The 20,987-nt window shown below is 42.6% G+C and overlaps 1 protein-coding gene across 2 annotated transcripts in view; it reads left to right on the forward strand.

Moving 5' to 3' along the window:
* Nucleotides 1–20,781, forward strand: part of eaf2 (ELL associated factor 2) — a 74,907-nt gene extending 54,126 nt beyond the window's left edge. The window contains exons 5-6 of one of the 2 annotated variants that reach the window (XM_072260957.1): nucleotides 9,280–9,528; nucleotides 18,225–20,781. In XM_072260957.1, the coding sequence (XP_072117058.1) occupies nucleotides 9,280–9,528; nucleotides 18,225–18,268 (293 nt within the window). In that variant the 3' untranslated portion in view covers nucleotides 18,269–20,781. The remainder of the gene's footprint in view (nucleotides 1–9,279; nucleotides 9,529–18,224) is intronic. The other variant, XM_072260958.1, reaches the window with a different exon arrangement.
* The last annotated feature ends 206 nt before the right edge of the window (nucleotides 20,782–20,987 follow it).

Raw genomic sequence — 20,987 nt, forward strand, 5'->3', positions numbered from 1 at the left:
ACAGGTGGGACTGAGTAGGGAGAGAGGCTGAGCAGGCTGGGGACTCTGTTCATTAGAGAATGAGGGGTAACCGAAGAGGTGTTTTAAAATTCCTGCATACATTAACTCTATCTATACACCTCATAATTTTTATACCTCTAACAAATTTCCCGTTATTCTCCTCCATTCCAGGGGATAAAGTCCTAACCTATTCAACCTTTCCCTATAACTCAGGTCGTTAAGTCCCGGCAACATCCTTTGATTTATGATCAAAAACTCTCTTTATGACTCTCTCTCTACGTAGTACGTCACTTGCGTGGAATTATGAACCTGTCTTTTGGTTCTACTTCTTTTGTAGGTCTACTATCTTTGTTCCTCCACAACAACAGTCTTCAACCACAGACCCAAATTTGCACCAATGTTTCTGGAACCCATCCAATCTTGTTCCTGTCCATCATGGGCACTAAATTTCCAGTGTCGGGGACACTTTCAAAAGGCAATACCCCAAAAAGGGGCTTTCAATCATCATTAAGGGACTCCATCAACCAGGATGTGCTTTGTTCTTATTACAATCAGAGATGAGGTTCAGACATTTTAGGAACAGCTTTTTCCCTCTGCCATCAGATTTCTGAATGAACAATGACCTAATGCAGGAACAATACTTCACTATTTTTGCTTTGTTTTTGCACTAATTAATTTTTATAGATATATGCACACAGTGGCCACTTTGTTAGGAACAGGAGTAGAATCCTATGCAGTTTTCTGCTGCCGTAGCCCATCCACTTCAAAGTTCGACATGTTGGGCCTGCAGAGATGCTGTTCTGCAGAACACTATTGAAATGCGTGTTTATTCAAGTTACTGTCACTTTCCTGTCAGGTTGAAGCAGCCTTGCCGTTCTCCTCTGACCTCTCTCGCTAACAAGGTGCTTTCACCCTCGGAACTGCTCAGTGGATTTTTTTTGTTTTTCACACCGTTCTATGTAAATTTGAGCTGAAGTTCTTGACCTGGGATCCATGGACCCCTCAGTTAATGGTAGGGGTCCGTAGCATAAAAAAGTTCGGGAAACCCTGCTCGCGAGACAGTTATGTATGAAAATTCCACGAGATCAGCAATTTCTGAGATACACAGCACACGTCGTTTGGCACCAACAATCATTCCAAGGTCAAAATCACTTAGATCAATTTCTTACCCAATTCTGATGTTTTGTCTGAATAACAACTGAACCTTTTGGCCATGTCTATATGGTTTTATGCACTAAGTTGTTGCCACATGATTGGCTGATTAGCTATTTGCATAATGAGCAGGTATACAGGTGTACCTAATAAAGTTCAAAATAAATTTATTATCAAGGTACATATATGTCACCATATACAAGCCTAATAATAATAGTAACAAATAAATAAGCAATAATTATCGAGAACATGGGAAACTTCTTGAAGGGGAGGGTGAGCAGCAGGAGGTCATGGTACATATTGGTACTAATGACATAGGCAGGAGAGGGGTAGAGGTCCTGCACTGTAAGTACAGGGAGTTAGGAAGGAGGCTGAAGAGCAGGACCTCCAAGGTGGTAATATCCGGATTACTCCCAGTGTCACAAGCTACTGAAGGTCAGAACAAGAAGGATAGCACAGATGAATGAGCGAATGACGGGATGGTGCAGGAGGCAGAGTTTCAAGATTTTGGATCATTGGAACCTTTTCTGGGTAGGGGTGATGTGTACAAGTGGAACAGGTTGCACCTGAACTGGAGGGAAACCAATATCGTGGGAGGGAGGTTTGCGAATGCTAGTGGGGAGGGTTAAAACTAGATTTACAGGGGGGTGGGAACTGAAGTGAAGAGATAGAGAATGGAGCAGTTGGAGCACCAATAGAGACAGCTTGTAGAGAGTTTATGAGGAAAGATTGCCTCAGTCAGATGGTTTGAGATGTGTCTATTTTAATGCAAGGAGTATCATAAACAAGGTGGATGAACTTGGATCATGGATCAATACATGGAACTATGATGTTGTGGCCATTACAGAGACCTGGATGTCTCAGGAGCAGGAATGGCTGCTGAGTGTGCCAGACTTTAGATGTTTCAAGAAGGACAGGGAGGGAGGCAAAAGAGGTGGGAGCGTGGCATTGCTAATCAGGAATATATCATATCATGGCTGCAGAAAAGGAGCAGGTCATGGAGGGATCATCTACGGAGTCATTGTGGGTGGAAGTCAGAAAGAGGAAGTGGGCAATAACTCTACTGGGTGTTTTTTATAGATTCCCCCCGCCCCCCCCCCCCCCCACCAATAGTAACAGAGACATCGAGGAGTAGATAAGGAGGCAGATATGGAACGGTGCAATAATAATAGGATTGTTGTGATAGGTAATTTTAACATTCCTAATATTGACTGGCATCGCTTTAGGGCAAGGGGTTTGGATGGGGTGGAGTTTGTTAGGTGCGTTCAAGAAGGTTTCTGATGCAATATGTAGATAAGCTAACTCGAGGAGAGGCTGTCTTTGATCTGGTATTGGAAAATGAGCCTGGTCAGACGTCAGATCTCTGGATGGGATAGCATTTTGGAGGTAGTGATTACAGCTCTATCTCCTATACAACCATAGTGCTAGAGAGGGAGAGGAGCAGACAATTTCAGAAAACATTTAATTGGAGAAACTTGGGAGGATAAATTGGGAGCAGATGTTCACAGGGAAACGCACGGCAGAGATGTGGCAAATGTTCAGGGAATATTTGCATGGCATTCTGCAGAGGTACGTCCACTGAGGCAGGGAAAGGATGGTAGGGTAAAAGAACCATGGTGTACGAAGGATGCAGAAAACCTTAGTTAGGAAAAGAAAAGCATACAAAAGGTTCAAGAAACCAGGTACTGTTAGAGCTCTAGAAAATTACATTTGCCAGGAAGAAGCTTAAGAATGAAATTAGGAAAGCTAGAAGGGGCGATGAGAAGACCTTGGTGAGCAGGATTAGGGAAAATCCCAAAGCATTCTACAGGTATGTGAAAGGATGTGCTGTGTGAGAATAGGACCAATCAGATGCGATAGTGGAAATGTGTGCATGGAGTTGGAGGAGATAGCAGAGGTACTTAATGAATACTTTGCTTCATTATTCACCAGGGAAAAGAACCTTGGCAATTGTGGGGATGACTTACAGCAGACTGAAATGCTTGAGCATGTAGACATTAAGAAAGAGGATGTGCTGGAGGTTTTGAAAAGCATTAAGTTAGATAAATTGGCGGGACTGGACAAGATATACACCAGGATACTGTGGGAAGTGAGGGAGGAGATTGCTAAGCCTCTGGCAATGATCTTGACATCATCAATAGGAATTGGAGAGGTTCCGGAGGATTGAAGGGTTGTGGTTGTTGTTCCCTTATTCAAGAAAGGGAGTAAGGGTAGCCCAGGAAACTATAGACTAGTGAGTCTTACTTCAGCAGTAGGTAAGTTGTTGGAGAACTGAGAGGCAGGACTTAGCAGCATTTGAAGACACGTAATCTGATTAGGGATAGTCAACATGGCTTTTTCAAAGGAAGGTCGTGCCTTATGAGCCTGATTGAATTTTTTGAGAATGTAACAAAACACATTGATGAAGGTAGTGTATATGGATTTCAGTAAGGCTTTTGATAAGGTTCCCTATGCAAGGCTCATTAAGGAGGCATGGGATCCAAGGAGATATTGCTTTGTGAATCCAGAATTAGCTTGACCACAGAAAGGTGGTTGTGGATGGTTTGTATTTTGCATGGAGGTCGGTGACCAGTGGTGTTCCACAGGGATCTGTTCCGGTACCCATCCTCTTTGTGATTTTTATAAGTGACCTGGATGAGGAAGTGGAAGAGTGGATTAGTAAGTTTGCTGATGACACCAAAGTTGGGGTATTGCGGATAGTCTGGAGGGTTGTCGGAGGTTATAACAGGACATTGATTGGATGCAGAACTGGGCTGAGAAGTGGCAGATGGAGTTCAACCCAGAAAAGTGTGAAGTGGTTCATTTTGGTACAGAATATAATATAAATGGTCAGACTCTTGGCAGTGTGGAGGATCAGAGGGATCTTGGGGTCTGTGTCGATAGGACACTCAAAGCTGCTGCGCAGGTTGACAGCATTGTTAAGAAACCGTATGGTGTGTTGGCCTTCATCAACTGTGGGATTGAGTTCAAGAGCCGTGAGGTAATGTTACGGCTATATCAGACCTTAGTTAGACCCCACTTTGACTACTGTGTTCAGTTCTGGTCTCCTCACTACAGGAAGGATGTGGATATTGTAGAGAGAGTGCAGAGGAGGTTTACAAGGATGTTGCTTGGATTGGAGAGCATGCTTTATGGGAATAGGTTGAGTGAACTTGGCCTCTTTTTGGAGCAACAGAGGATAAGAGGTGACCTGATAGAGGTTTGTAAGATGACGAGAGACATTGATCATGTAGATAGCCAGAGGCTTTTTCCCATGGCTGAAATGGCTAACACGAGAGGGCACAGTTTTAAGGTGCTTGGAAGAAGATACAACAAGAATGCCAGGGGTAATTAAATGCAGCATCTCCAAGTTTGCGGATGACACGAAGCTGGGTGGCAGTGTTAGCTGTGAGGAGGATGCTAAGAGGATGCAGGGTGACTTGGATAGGTTGGGTGAGTGGGCAAATTCATGGCAGATGCAATTTAATGTGGATAAATGTGAAGTTATCCACTTTGGTGGCAAAAATAGGAAAACAGATTATTATCTGAATGGTGGCTGATTAGGAAAAGGGGAGGTGCAACGAGACCTGGGTGTCATTATACACCAGTCATTGAAAGTGGGCATGCAGATACAGCAGGCGGTGAAAAAGGCGAATGGTATGCTGGCATTTATAGCGAGAGGATTCGAGTACAGGAGCAGCGAGGTACTACTGCAGTTGTACAAGGCCTTGGTGAGACCACACCTGGAGTATTGTGTGCAGTTTTGGTCCCCTAATCTGAGGAAAGACATCCTTGCCATAGAGGGAGTACAAAGAAGGTTCACCAGATTGATTCCTGGGATGGCAGGACTTTCATATGATGAAAGACTGGATGAACTGGGCTTGTACTCGTTGGAATTTAGAAGATTGAGGGGGGATCTGATTGAAACGTATAAAATCCTAAAGGGATTGGACAGGCTAGATGCAGGAAGATTGTTCCCGATGTTGGGGAAGTCCAGAACGAGGGGCCACAGTTTGAGGATAGAGGGGAAGCCTTTTAGGACTGAGATTAGGAAAAACTTCTTCACACAGAGAGTGGTGAATCTGTGGAATTCTCTGCCACAGGAAACAGTTGAGGCCAGTTCATTGGCTATATTTAAGAGGGAGTTAGATATGGCCCTTGTGGCTACGGGGGTCAGGGGGTATGGAGAGAAGGCTGGGGCGGGGTTCTGAGTTGGATGATCAGCCATGATCATAATAAATGGCGGTGAAGGCTCAAAGGGCCGAATGGCCTACTCCTGCACCTATTTTCTATGTTTCTATGTAAGTTTTTCCACACAGAGAGTGGTGGGTGCATGGAATGCACTGCCAGTGATGGTGGTAGAGGCAGATACAATAGGGTCTTTTGAGAAACTCTTAGATAGGTACGTGAGGCTTAGAAAAATAGAGGGCTATGCGGTAGGGAAATTCTAGGCAGTTTCTAGAGTAGGTTACATGGTTGGCACGACATTATGGGCCGAAGGGCCTGTAATGTGCTGTAGATTTCTATGTTCTGCATTCTATGCAAGTCCTTGAAAGTGAGTCCATAGGTTGTGGGAACATTTCAGTGAATGTGGAAGTGAAGTTAGGTTGAGTTATCCCCTTTGGTTCAAGAGCCTGATGGTTGAGGGGTAATGACTGTTCCTGAACCTGGTGGTGTGAGTCCTGAGGCTCCTGTACCTTCTTCCTGAGGGCAGCAGTGAGAAGAGAGCATATTCTGGGTGGAGGGGATCCCTGATGATGGATGCTGCTTTCCTGCAACAGTATTTCACGTAGATGCTCAGTGGTAGGGAGGGCTTTACCCATGACGGACCGGGCCTTATCCACAACGTTTTGTAAGAATTTGCACTGGTGTATCCATACCAGGCTGTGATGCAACCAGTCAATATACTGTCCACTACACATCTTTAGAAGTTTGTCAAAGTTTTAGATGTTATGCTGAATCTATGAAACTCCTAAGGAAGTAGAGCCACTGCCATGCTTCGTAATTGGACAGGTCCTCTGAAATAATAACACCAAGGAATTTAAAGTTGCTGACCCTCTCCACCTCTGATCCTCTGATGAGGACTGGCTCATAGACCAAGAGTTTCCTTCTCCCGAAGTCAATAATCAGTTCCTTGGTCTTGCTAATATTGAGTAAGTGGTTGTTGTTTTGGCACCGCAGTTAGCTTTTCCAACTCCTTCCTCTATGTGATTCATCATCACCTTTGATTCGGTCTATGACAGCAAACTTAAATATGGCATTGGAGCTGTGCTTAGTCTCACAGTCGTGAATGTGAAGTGAGTGGAGCAGGGGGCTAAGTACACATCCCTGCAGTGCACCTGTGCTGATGGAGATCATGAAGGAGACATCGTTGCCATTCTGAACTGACTGGGCTCTGCAAATAAGGAAATTGAAGATCCAACTGCACAAGGAGGTATTGAGTCCAAGGTCTTGGAGCTTGTTGATTAGTTTTGAGGGGATGATGGTATTGAATGCTGAGCTGTAGTCGATAAAGAGTATCCTGATGTATGCATCTTTGCTGTCTAGATGTTCCATGGTTAAGTGAAAAGCCAATGAGATAGCAACTTCTGTGGGCCTGTTGCTCTAGTAGGCAAACTGGATCAGATCCAAGTCACTTCTCAGCCAGGAGTTGATATGTTTCATCACCAACCTCTCAAAACACTTTATCACTGTGGGTACAGTAGGTCACCATGTTCTTGTTAGGCACTGGTATAATTGAAGCCTACTTGAATCATGCTTCAGACTGCGGAAGCAAGAGGTTAAAGATGTCAGTGAGCACTCCAGCCAGTTGATCAGCACAGGTGTTTAGTACCCCGTCTGGGCCAGATGCTTTTCATGGGTTCACTCTCCTGAAGACTGCTTGCATGTTGGCTTTGGATACTGAAATTACAGGATCATCAAGGGTGGAGCGAGCTTGTGATGGCTTCTCCATGTTTTGCAAGCATAGGAGTTATTGAGTTCATCTGGAAGTGAATCCCTGCTGTTGCCTATGTTGCTTGATTTAACTTTATAAGAGATGATAGTACTCAAGCCCTGCCACAACTGTCGAACGTCCTTCATTGATTCAAGTTTAGTCCAGAATTGCCACTTCACCTGTGACGTGACTTTCTGGAGATCGAAGTGGACCTCTTGTAACTTCCTTGGTCACTAGAATTGAATGCCTCTGATCTGGCCCACAGCAGATTGTGAATCTCATGATTTTTACAGGGTTTCTGATTCGGGAAGAACCTGAATGATCTTGTGGGGACACACTCATCTGTAACTGTTCTACTAAAGTCTGTGATAACCATGTTGTATTCATTCAGAACCGCAGATGAGTCCTTGAACACGGCCCAGTCCATTGACTTGAAGCAATCCCGTAGTTGCTCCTCTGCATCCTGTGACCACCTCTTTGTTGTCCTATTCTCTGGAGTCTTGCTCTTCAGCCTCAGTCCTTCTCCTTCCTGTAGAAGGACAGCCAGTGATCTGATTTACTGAACTGCGGTCTGTGCATGGAATGGTGGCATTCCTTGGTATAATAGTGGTCTAGTGTGATGGGACCGCTGGTTCTACAGGTTATATACTGATGGTAATTGGGCAGGATTTTCTTCAAACAAGCCTGGTTGAAGTCCTTGATTATGCTTTGAGATGTGTCAGGATGGACTGTTCTTTGTTTGGAGACTGCACCATGCAGTATCTCAAGCGCTTGATTATGTTTAGTTATTTTAATTTGTATTTTATGTATTGCACTGTACTTCTGTTGCAAAACAACAAAGTCCATGACATATGTCAGTGATAATAAATGTGAGTCTGATTCTGATTTGTGTCCTTACCGTAATATTGCTGTGTCACTGATGTATGTTATTACAATCAGTGTAATTAATTGTTAGTGCCTCTTTTTTTTCTGTCTTTAGCCTCTGATATAGATGACTCCATCATCTCCCTCCAATATCCACACCATTCTCCATGTCAATGGGATCCCTTCTTACTGCTTCTATTCTGTCATTATCCAGTATAGTTACTGAGTATGTTCAAGATAAAGCTTGATAGAATATGGGGCTCGGCCATAATATACAGTAGTGGATCACACATCAGGAATTTTCTCTCACATATTGTGCTCTTACATCCCTATTCTGCATCTCATTGGATTGAAGATTGACTGACTGGCAGGAAGCTCAGAGTGGAAGCAAAACGGGCCTTTCCTGGTTGGCTGCTGGTGACTAGTGGCGTACCGCAGGAGTTGGTGTTGAGTCTGCTACTTTTTACATTGTGCGTATGTTGATGGAATTGATGGCTTTGTGGCCAAGTTTGTGAAAATACAAAGATAGGTAGAGGGGCAGGTGATGTTGAGGAAGCTGGGAGTCTACAGAAAGACTGGATAGATAGGAGAATGGGCAAAGAAGCAGCAAAGGGAAAACAGTGTAGTGAAGATTGGTTGAAGGAATAAAGGCATAGACTACTTTCCAAATTGAGTGAATTCTGAAATTGGAAGTACAAAGGGACTTGGGTGTTCTAGTGCAGGATTCCCTGAAGGTTGAGTCGTTGGTAAGGAAGGTAATTGCAATGTGAGCACTCATTTTGAGAGGACTAAAAGATAAAGGCAAAGGTTTGGATGCTTTATAAGGCATTAGACAGACCATATTTGAAGTATTGTGAGCAATTTTGTGCCCCTAAGAAAGAATATACTGGCATTGGAGAAGGTCCAGAAGAGGTTCACAAGAATGATCCCAGAAATGAAACGGTTAATGTTTGAGGAGCATTTGCTAGGTCTGTGATTATACTCACTGGAGTTTAGAATGGGGTGGGGGGAGGTGATCTTATTGAAACCTGCTGAATATTGAAAGGTCTTGGTAGAGTAATGTGGAGAGTATGTGTCCAATCATGGGAGACTCTTCAGCCAGAGAGTGATGAATCTGTGTAATTCACTGCCACAGGTGGCTGTGAAGGCCAAGTTATTGGGTATATTTAAAGTGGAGGTTGATAAGTTCCTCATTAGTAAGGGTGTCAAAAGTTACAGAGGGAAGGCAGGGGAATGGGGTTGAGAGGGAAAATAAATCAGCCATGATCAAATGGTGGAGCAAATGCAATGGGCTGAAGAGTGGTCTAATTCTGTTCCTATGTCTTATGGCCTTATATTTTCACTTGCAGAACTGATGGCAGAGGTGGGTACGATGGACCAGATGAGTACATCAGACAGTTCATCAGACTCCAAGAGCTCTTCATCCTCGTCCACCTCCTCGAGCAGCGAAAGCTCCAGTGATTCTGAAGATGAGGCACACAAGGTGGCTCAGCCTCTACCTCCCACCATGCCTTTCTCTCACGTTTCCATGCCGTTAATGTCAACGTCACTACCTCAGGATAACATGAAAAAAATGGAAGAAACTCTGAATACATTGCGTCAGTAACTTGCTATTATTCCTTTTAATTAACAGAATAATGTCTTCAAAAGAGGTCAGGGATGTGACCCTTATCAGAAAGTGGTGGATGCATGGAACGCCCTACGAGGGGTGCTGATAGAGGCAGATACATTAGAGACATTTGAGAGACTTAGATGAATGAATGAATGAGAAAAGGAAGGCTATGTGGGAGGGAAGTTTTAGATTGATCTTTGAGTAGGTTAAAAGGTTAGCACAACATTGTGGGTTGAAGGGCCTGTACTGTTCTGTGTTCTAAGAGAAACTGCAAGTAAACTTCCAAGGTTCCCTCTCCATTCTCACACCATTATTTATCAATGGTGTTTGGAGCCAGAGGCAAAGACTGTTAAGAATCAGGCACATAGCATGCCATAACTTTGCCATTGTTGGCAAATGAGTAACCTTGTTGCCTCTGCTGTAGAGTTTGTCAGAGTCTGAATTTTAGGTTCTGTCACGCATGCCATTGACAATCGTGTAGGTGACTAACCGGTGGTGTAACTAGATGTCAATGGAGTTTAAAGTTATAGGAGCATGCATCAGCCATTCATACCCCTGCCCGAGCATCACTCACACCATCAATCAGACCCATGTGATCTGAGACCCGGCTTATGTACAGTACTTATATGTTGTCCCCAAAATTTCTTGCTATCTCTTGATTAATAATACACTCAGTGGCCACTTTTTTAGGTCCCTCCTGTACTTATTAAAGTGGCAACAAAGTATATGTACATGATTTTCTACTGCTGTAGCCCATCTACTTCAAGGTTTGACATGTGTATTCATTAATGCTCTTCTGCACACTACTGTTGAAACACATGGTTCGTTGAGTTACTGTCACCTTCCTGTCAGCTTGAACCAGTTTGGGCATTTTCCTCTGACCTCTCTCATTCACAGAACATTGTTGCCCACAGAACTACAGCTCACTGAATGTTTTTTTTGTTTTTGCACCATTCTCTAAGAGACTGTTGTGCATGAAAATCCGAAGAGATCAGCAGGATCTGAGATACTCAAACCACTCTGTCTGGCACCAGCGATCATTCCAAGGTCAAAAGTCATTTAGATCACATTTCTTCCACATTCTAAGTATTTGGTATGAACAGCAACTGAATCTCTTGACCTTTTCTTCATGCTTTTATGCATTGAGTTGCTGCCACATGATTGGCTGATTAGATATTTGCATTAATATACAGGTGTACCTAATAAAGTGGGCACTTTAATGTTGGATCTAAATTTAATAATTGACAGGATTACATGCAATGTACCTGCATAGTTTTCTAGTTTAATCCCTTAATAGCCTTTTTCTAATGTAGAGGTTATGATCCCAGACTTAGCCAGTAGGAATGGGCTTTTACCCACTTGTCAGTTCACATCTGTATCATAACTTCAATCAAATTGTCCCTTAACATTTTGAATACTGAAGAATACAAACCTTGTTTCCTGAGCAATACACACAAAGTGCTGGTGGAACTCAGCAGGTCAGGCAGCATCTAAGGAGAAGAATAAACAGTTGCCATTTCAGACTAAGACCCCATATCAGGACTGAAAAGGAAGGGGAAAGAAGCTCATCTAAGGATGTGGGGGTAATACAAGCTGACAGGTGATAGGTGAAACTGGGAGAGGGGTAAAGTAGGTGGGTGAAAGAGGATGATGAAGTGATAAGCTGGGAGGGGATTGGTGGAAGAGGTAAAGGAAGAAGGAATCTGACAGGAAGGAACAGTGGACCATGGGAAAAGGGAAAGGAGGGGGAGGAGCTCCAAAGGTAGGTGAGGAGAAAAGAAGATGTGAGGGGACAGTAAATGGGAATGGAAGAAGGGAGAAATGAATATCTAGAGGTTAAGAGAAATTGATGTCCATGCCATCAGATTGTAGGCTACCCAGACAGAATAACACACAAAGTGCTGGAGAAACTCTGCAAGTCAGGCAGCATCAATGGATAACCTTGGTTTCTTTAATCTCTCACTACAATTTAATGCTTGTAATCTAGATATTGTTCTGGTCAGCTAAAGAGGAAGACCTCAAACAGTTCTGCAGATGGTCTTTACATGCTGATACTTGGTTGATCGTCAGAGCTGGTAAATCTGATATAGTTGTTGGTAAATTGGTTTATTATAGTTACATGTATTGAGGTGAAGTGAAAAGCTTCTCTTGCAAACTGTTCATGAGATTATACAGTGTTTCGAGGTAGCACAAGGTAAAACAGTAACAGAGTGCAGAATAAGGTGTCGCAGCTACAGAGAAAGTGCATTGACGATAAACAATAAAGTGCAGGATCATAATGAGCTTGAGTTAGAGGTCAGGTGTCCATCTTATTGTACGAGGGAACCAATCAATAGTCTTATAAAGCAGGATAGAAGCTGTCCTTGAATCTGGTGGTATGTACTTTTGGGGTTTTGCACCCTCTGCCCAATGGGAGAAGTGAGAAGAGAGTGTGTCCACGATGGGTGGAGGTCTTTGATTATGCTGGCTGCTTTCCCAAGGCAGGAAGAAGTGTAGACAAAGGTCCACAGAGAGGAGGATGATTTTGTAATGTGCTGAGCTGTGTCCACAACTCTGTGCAATTTCTTGTGGTCACAGGCAGACCAGGTGCCATATGTATCTGGATAGAATGTTTCTATGATGCATTGATAAAAATTGGTGATAGTTAAAGGGGCACACTGAATTTCCCTAGCCTCCTGAGAAAGTGGAAGTATTGGGAAGCTTATTAGCTGTAACACCAACATGGTTGGGGTTGAACCAGGACAGGCTTTTGGTGATGTTCACATGGAGATCTTAACCCTCTCAACCTCAGCAACCTCGCTGTCATTTGAAGAGTAGATCTCATGATGCACTGAACACATCATCAGTGATGTAGCTTGGGGTCACTGGGTGTTTCACCCAGGTGACCCAGCTGTGGTTGATCAAGCCACAACTTGTGTTCAGGTAGCATGTGCTGCACATTTCCATGGGCTTCCTACCTTCATCCTGAGCCATCTAAAGGCTTTCTCTGCTGCCTCAATGTGTGCAGATGGCGCTCTGTCTCCTTGTACTAGTGATGCCCAAAATGCTGAGGGCTCTGTGAAGAGACTGCCAGGTGAAGCTCTGGCAGCCCACTTCAACAGGCTTGCACTTTGCCTTCCATCCCTGCCTCCGACAGTTGCTGACCAGTTCCTCATATCTGGCAAGCTTCATCCCATAGGCCTCCTCCAGATGCCCCTCCCAAGGGACTGTCTGTCAGCTACAGCAGGACGATCTGTTTTGCTGCCTCTGAGACCAGGAGGATGGCCTTGACGATGGAAACTTTAGTTGTTTCTCCAGGTCAGTCATGAGTCGCCAGACGTGTCGTGAAGCGATGCCAGAATCCCTGTGGGTGGCTTTACTCTTGCTTCTGATTGCTCACCGATCTCACCTGCTAATGCAGATTCTTAAGAAGATTGCTTCTGCAAGGGTCTTCAATACCCGGTCGTGTCTCCAGTGCTATCGGTCATCTCCAATATAAATAGAAGTATGTCCACCACCACCTTTCCTGAACTCAACAACCAACCCTTTTGTTTTGCTGACTTTGAGGAAAAAGTTGTTGTCATGACACCATGTCACTGGGCTGTCTGTCTCCTCCGGTTTCCAAGATTGATAAGGCAAAACTCAATGACAATATTTGCCCAGCAATAACAACAAGATGTATGATTTGTAACCACAAAGTAATAAAGCTTCCTGTGCTTGTTAATATTTATGAAGCAATAATGCAGAATGATCAGGAGTAAATGGTTGTAACACACACAAAATACTGGAGGAACTCAGCAGGCCAGGCAGCATCTATGGAAAAGAGTACAGTTGACATTTTGGACTGAAACCCTTCATCAGACTGCACTCTTTTCCAAAGATGCTGCCTGACCAGCTGAGCTCCTCCAGCATTTTGAATGTGTTACTCTGGATTTCCAACACCTGCAGAATCTTTTGCATGTAAGGAGTTGTACATTCTGTTGTGTCTGCATGAGTTTCCTCCCATACTCCAAAGATGTATAACGTAAGGGCCAGTAGTTGTGGATGTGCTGTCTTGGCACCGAAAGCATTGCAAAACTTGAGGGCTGCCCCCAGCACATCCTCAGACTGTGTTGCTGGTTAATACAAACTACACATTTCACTCACTGTATGTTTTGATGTACATGACAAATAAAGCCAGTCTTCAAATGGGAGCAAAGCATGATGAAAGGTTGACAGGACGGGAAGGAGGTAGTGAGGTGGTGTTTGCTGGGTGAAGGGGTATAGATACAACTGGCAGTCTGTGCAGGAAGGAAATGGATTAAACTCAGTGAAAGATATGGTTAATTCTTTGAGGATTGAGTCTATTGAGGTGGCAGTTTTATTCAATGTGATACTTGTAAATTGTGGTCTACAATTGTGTAGACCACTTTCCCTACCTTGGGAGCATTCTTTCCTCAAAAGTAGACATTGACTCAGAGATTAACCATTGCCTGAGTAGTGCTAGTGGAGCCTGTGGAAGAATAAGGAATCGAGCCTTTGAAGACTGCAGCCTACAGGTCCAAACAAAGCTTTTGGTCTATAGAGCAGTCATTATTCATACATTTACCATATGGAGCTGAATCATGGACCAGCTATAGTAGGCACCTGAAAGCCCTGGAAAAGTACCAAAGAACTTTACAAAAGATTTTGAGGATTTTGAGGATCAGCTGGAAGGACAGACTCCATAACACCAGTGTAATGGAGAAGACCAACATGAACAGCATCTCCACCACGATAAGGCAATACCAACCCTGGTGGATAGGTCACGTCATTCAAATGCCTAACTCATCTCCCCAAACAGATCCTTTACTTCCAGTTGAAAGAAGGTCAGCAAGCCCCAGGTGGGCAAAGGAAACTTCAAACATAACATCAAAATCACCCTGAAATAATTTAACGTTACATCTGAAAAGATATTGCACTCAGTAGATGCACCTGAAGGAAATCAGTTCAAGAGGGAGCTGCGTGACATGACAGCAACTCCTGCTGTGCTGCAGAGAACAAGTGGCAGCTGTGAAAGGAGAGAATTACAGTAGATTTCATTAGGCTTTTTGACTCTGGTCAACAGAAAAAGACCCTTTCATGTCAAAGTGAAAACAGCTCTCTGTAAAGTGATCTAAATTAATTACAAATATAAAACACAAAATAGTTGATTGCATAAGTATTCACCCTCTTTAGTATGACACACCAGATCATCACTGGTGCAGCCAGTTAGTTTCAGAAGTCACATAATTAGTTAAATGGAGATCACCTGTGTGCAGTCAAGGTGTTTCAATTGATTGTAGTAAAAATACACCTATGTATGGAAGGTTCAACTGCTGGTGAGTCAGTATCCTGGCAAAAATTACACCAAAAGAACACTCTAAGCAACTCTGTGAAAAGGTTATTGAAAAGCACAAGTCGGGAGATGGATATAAGCTGATTTCCAAAACACTGAATATTCCTTAGAGTACAGTTAAGTCAATTATCAAGAAATGGAAAGAATGTGGCACAGCTATAAATATGCCCAGAGTAGGCAGTCCTCAAAAACTGAGTGACAGTGCAAGAAGGAGATGAGTGAAGGAGGCCACCAAGAAACCTATGACAACTCTGGAGGAGTTACAAGCTTCAGAGTCTGAGATGGGAGAGACTGCGCATACACCAACTGTTGCCCGGGTGCTTCACCAGTCGCAGCTTTATGGGAGAGTGGCAAAGAGAAAGCCACTGTTGAAAAAAAAAAACACATGAATTCAGCTTGACTATGCCACAAGACTCTGAAATCAGCTGGAAGATTCAATGTCTAATGAAACCAGAATTGAGGTTTTTGGCCATCAGACTAAATGCTATGTTTGGCATAAGCCAAACACCACACATCATCAAAAACACACCATCTCTATTGTGAAGCATGGTGGTGGCTGCATCATGCTGTGGGGATGCTTCACTGAAAGGCTTGTGAAGATAGAGGGTAAAATGAATGCAGCAAATACAAGGATATCCTGGAGGAAAACCTGATGCAGTCTGTAAGAGAACTGCAACTTAGGAGAAGATTTGTTTCCCAGCAAGACAATGACCACAGCCAAAGCTACACAGGAATGGCTTTAAAATGACAAAGTCAGAGTCCAAACCTCAACCCAATTGAGAATTTGTGGCTGGACTTGAAAAGGGCTGTTCACTCATGATCCCTATGCAATCTAACCTCAGTTTTGTAAAGAAGAATGGGGAAAAATTGCAGTGTTCAGAGTGCAAAGCTGGTAGAGACCTATCCACACAGACTCAAGGCTGTAATTGCTGCCAAAGGTCAGTCAGTCAGTCAGTGGGTGCCATCCGGATCCGGGGTTGGCGGCTAGGCACCTCCTTTTCTTCGATCTTGTGCTCTTTTTGTGGCCTCAGCATAACTCAACCCAGTCCATTGCCTCACATTATTGTACCAAGTGGTTCGCTGCCTTCCTCTTTCCCTCTTTCCTTCTTTCATCCCTTCCAATAACAATTTCTGCAGTCCACCACCTCTGAACAAGTGCCCGGCATATTCCAGCTTCCTTTTCTGCACATTCTTCAGCAACTCCTTTTCTCTTCTTGCAATCTTCAACACTTCCATATTACTGACCTTCATCACCCATCTAATTTTCTGCATTCTCCTTAAACACCACATTTCAAATGCCTCCAGTCGTCATTGTGCTTCCTTGCACAAGGTCCACGATTCGACTCCATACAACAGACTGCTCCAAACGCAGCATTTCCAAATTCTACAATGCAGCCCAAAGTCCAACCTCTTGCCACACACCGAGTGATCGACAACTAAACTGGACTCAGTCTAGTGAGGAGGGTGTGAGGACACCCAGCTGGACTGAAAAGCAGATGAGCTCCTTGTCAGCCAACGGCCATCTTCCGTGGAAGAGATTAAAGCCTCACCACGTATCTCCCTCTTACGAATCGTATGGTATGCACTTAGTTAGAAGAGACATGCATTGTGCCAAAGGTACATTTACTAAATACTGACTTGAAGGGGGTGAGTAATTATGCAATCAATTATTTTGTGTTTAATAATTATAAAAAAGTTTAGACCAATTTGTACAAATTTCTTTTCACTTTGACACAAAAGAGTCTTTTCTGTTGGATCAGTGACAAAAAAGCCAGATTAAATCCACTGTGATTCAATGTTGTGAAACAAAAAACCTGAAAACTTTCAAGGTGGGAGGTAAATAGTTTTTATAGGCACTGTATATCGATCTCTGATTGGCCTCCACAGCCTCCTGAGAACCCACTATAGACTACTCATTATAAGAACATCTTGCTTGACTCCAGTGATCGCACTACTACTTGTCAGTTGACATACAGAGTGATCGTGGGTCCTAGTCCATAGCTCACTGAAAGTGGCTGTGCAAGTAGATGGGGAGAGGATTGTTAAATAAGGCATATGGCATTTTTGCCTTCATTGGTTGAGGCATTAAGTTTCAGAGTCAGGAAGTCATGTTGCAGCTATATAACACTTTGGTTAGGCTGTACTTGGATTATTGTGTGCATTTCTGATTGTTCCAAAACAGGAAGTATATGGATGCTTTAGAGAGTGCAGAAGAGTTTCAACAGGATGTTGCCTGGATTAGAAGGCAGGTACAATAAGGAGAGGTTCAAGAAACTTGGGTTGTTTTCTCTGGAGTGTAAGAGGCTAAAGGAAGATCTGTATGTTTATAAAATTTGAGGCTTAGAAGGGGTAGACAGTTGGTATATTTCTCCCCCCAGAGTTGAAATGCCAAATTTTAAGGACATGCTTTTAGGTGGCGGCGGGGGGGAATGTTTATAGGAGATGTGCAGGGCAAGGTTTTTACACAGAGAACGGTAGGTGTCTGGAATGGGCTGCGAGGGTTAGTGGTGGAAGTAGATAGGATAGTGGTTTTTAGGAGGCTGTTGGATAAACACATGAATATACAGGGATATGGATCCTGTAGAGGCAGAAAAAAATTAGCTTAATTGAACACTGATATGGCAACTGCTTTGCCTGAAACCGCAGTGAGTTGTGGACACAGCTCAGCACATCACGGACACCAGCCTGTCTATAATTCTCGCTACCTCAATAAAGCAGATTGCAGAATCAAAAACCTGTCCACCACCCCAGACAGTCTCACTTCTGTCCCCTTTCATCAGCGAAGATGCAAAAGTCTGAAAGCACATACCATCAAACTCAAGGACAGCTTCTACCCTCTAAAAAGTCTTTAAATGGTTCCCCAGTGTGATAAGATGAACCCTTGACCTCATAATTCAGCTCATTATGATTTCTCACTTTATCTGTACTGCACTTTCTCCGTAGCAGTTACACCTTTTCTGTACTTTGTTATTGTTTAACCTTGCGCTAGCTCAATGCACCGTGTAATGATTTGATCTGTATGAACAGTATACACATCAAGATTTTCACTGTATCTCAGCACGCGTTACAATTCTATACCAATATACCAGTGTGATCAGCACAGATATTGCAGCTGATGAGGCTGTTCCTGTGCCGCATTATGTTCCGGATATGAAAACAGGTCTGATTGAAATTATTGTGTAGATTCAGATTTATTTATCATAAGTACATCAAAACATACAGTGAAATACTTACATGAAACATAATATAGGCTTGTAGTTTTTATCCTGGACCACTTGATGGGGGCAAGCTTGTGTCTAAATTAGGCTGAATGAAATTGATGTTTCTTTTTAATCTTAAATCTTCAGGATGTGATCTGCAACTAAGTGAATCTGGAAGTGACAGCGATTGAATGGAAAGGGTGTTGTTGTGCCAATACAAAGCAGAGGCAAAGCTTTGCAATATCACAAACATTTAGCAGCTGTTTACCTCTGAAAAGGAAATCGGGAACTTGCCTTTTTAAGAAGAAAATGGGCTGTGTGTGTGTACGTGCGTTTATAAGTGCATGGACGAGCAGATAAACATATTTTTAAAAATCTGCTGAAAGGGAGTACCTTCTGTTAGAACTCTAAGAGTGCAAGATGTCCAATAAGTTGGAAGTATGCCTAACGATGTCAGTCCTATTCTTCTATCCACCGCCTTAATGGTTTTTGAAGAAATAATTGTCTCAACTCAATTATGCAGGCATGTTCTTGCTGAAATCAGGGCTTGGAAGTTTTGAATCTTTATTTTATGGGTTCAAAGTTGGAAAGGAGGAATTTTATTTTTAAATGGAAATATCTTTTTAAATCCAGGTACAAATCAATCTGTTTTCACTCTTAATGTTATTCACAGGGAAGTGACCAAGCAAAGCATTTTGGTTCTTCATCCTTATGAGGTCACTCACAAAGTTATTAGCATGTTTACACCTATATGAAAGGTATATTTTGTGAAATATTTAAATAAAGTGCCATAACTTTCTGTCCAGAATGCCACAAAATTGACGGTCAATTAATTTGGACAGTGGATATGCCTTTGGGATCAAAAATGAGCTGACAATATATGAAGCTTTCCTGCCAATTCTGAGGTGTGGATTGCTTAGAGTAGTGAGACTTGAGTGAAGGTGATGTCTCCAATTTCTTATAGTGTTGTGGATGAGAAGGATCCCTAGCAGAAGTATAACATTGAAGAGTGGCCCCTCAACAGTGTCTAGCCTCCACTTGAATAGGGTACACTGCTTAGGCTCCTGTTGACTTGTTCTGAGTGGCAGATTATGCCAACTTTATTTTTGCAGTGGCTGCACTTGGTCCTGTTATGTGATTTACATGATTAAAAAAATAGGATATGAAAGTTATTTCATCCTCAACATGCCAACCTTGCTTCCAGCTCACCTCATTGTGAGTAATGCAAATATAATACATATTGTTCTTCTTTCAAGTTAGATTTTGTTAAATAGGCTAAATATTTTATCCATATCGGCTTCCTGGTCTCTCCTTTTGCAAGTGTAAAGGGAACAAACAGATTCTGCTGTAACTTGGATAATTGCCTCAAGACTAGACTTGCTTTCCTCCATTTAAAGAATATCATTGTGATAGAAATAAAATTCCTTTGCATTTGACTCAGACTTTTTTTTATTTAAACAAGATAATCTGCAGATGCTGGAATCTTGAGCAATACACACAAATGCAGGAGGAGTTTAGCAGGTCATGGAGCATCTATGGAGCGGAATAAACAGTTGATGTTACAAGCTGAGACCCTTCAACAGGACTACATTCATCATTAAGGACCCCGCCATAGGCCTCTCATTACCCCTCTTCTCATTACTTCTCATCAGAGAGACTGAAGATACACATTCAACGTATACTGTTATATAGGACCCTGGTCAAACCCCAGTTGGAGCACTGTGCTCAGTTCTGGTCACCTCACTACAGGAAGTATGTGGAAACCATAGAAAGGGTGTGTTTCATTTTTCATTTTTAAATCTTTTTTTATTAATTATTATTGAAAATCAACAGAGAAAAATACATCAAGATAATCAAGACAACATATCCATATGTAGAATAAGAGTTAAACTATCAACCAAACTAAACAGTATATCAATATTAATAATAAAAAACAAAATGTTAAAGCTATTATTTTGGAAAAAAGAAAGAAGGGAAAAAGAACCCCTACTAACTAAAACAAAAAAAACCTAATAACAAAAAAAAACAGGGAAAAAAAAAACCCATTTGGAGCACAAACCTGGAGCTATACGCTATACAAGCTTCCATTTTAAAAAAAAAGGGTGCAGAGGAGATTGCAAGGATGTTGCCTGGATTGGGGAGCATGCCTTATGCGAACTGGTTGAGTGAACTCCGCTTTTTCTCCTTGGAGCGACAGAGGATGAGAGGTGACCTGATAGAGATGTGTAAGATGATGAGAGGCGTTGATTGTGTGGCTAGCCAGAGGCTTTTTCCCAGGCTGAAATGGCTAACATGAGAGGGCACAGTAGGTTAGAGGAGATGGGGTAAGTTTTTTTTTAAACGCAGAGTGCTGAGTGCGTGGAATGGGCTGGCAGCGACAGTGGTGGAGACGGATACAATAGCGTCTTTTAAGAGAGTCCTGGACAGGTTCATGAAACTTGGAAAAATAGAGGGCTATGGGTAACCCTAGATAATTTCTAAATAAGTACATGTTCAGCATATCATTGTGGGCCAAAAGGCCTGTATTGTGCTGTAGGTTTTCTATGTTTCTATGTAACATTTTAAGGACAATTTCTTCCCCTTTGCCATCAGATTTCTGAACAGATAATGAACCCATTAACACTACCTCACTATTTTGCTCTTTTTGCACTACTTATTTATTATGTATATGTCTTATCATAATTTTTAATGTTTATTATGTATTGCTGCCACAAAACTGCAAATGTATACCAGTGATAATAAACCTGATTCTGCAAAGCAAGGGGGCTAATGCCAGCTATCAGTTTCTCAATGTCAGGTCAAATTTGACTTTATTGTTACATGCACAGGTACATGTATACACAGATGCAATGAGAAAGAGCACAGGCACATAGAGTCATGTAAGCAGCATTCACAAGAAAAACAAGGGAC

This window comes from Mobula birostris, chromosome 6, assembly GCF_030028105.1.
Source record: "Mobula birostris isolate sMobBir1 chromosome 6, sMobBir1.hap1, whole genome shotgun sequence".
NCBI lineage: Eukaryota > Metazoa > Chordata > Chondrichthyes > Myliobatiformes > Myliobatidae > Mobula > Mobula birostris.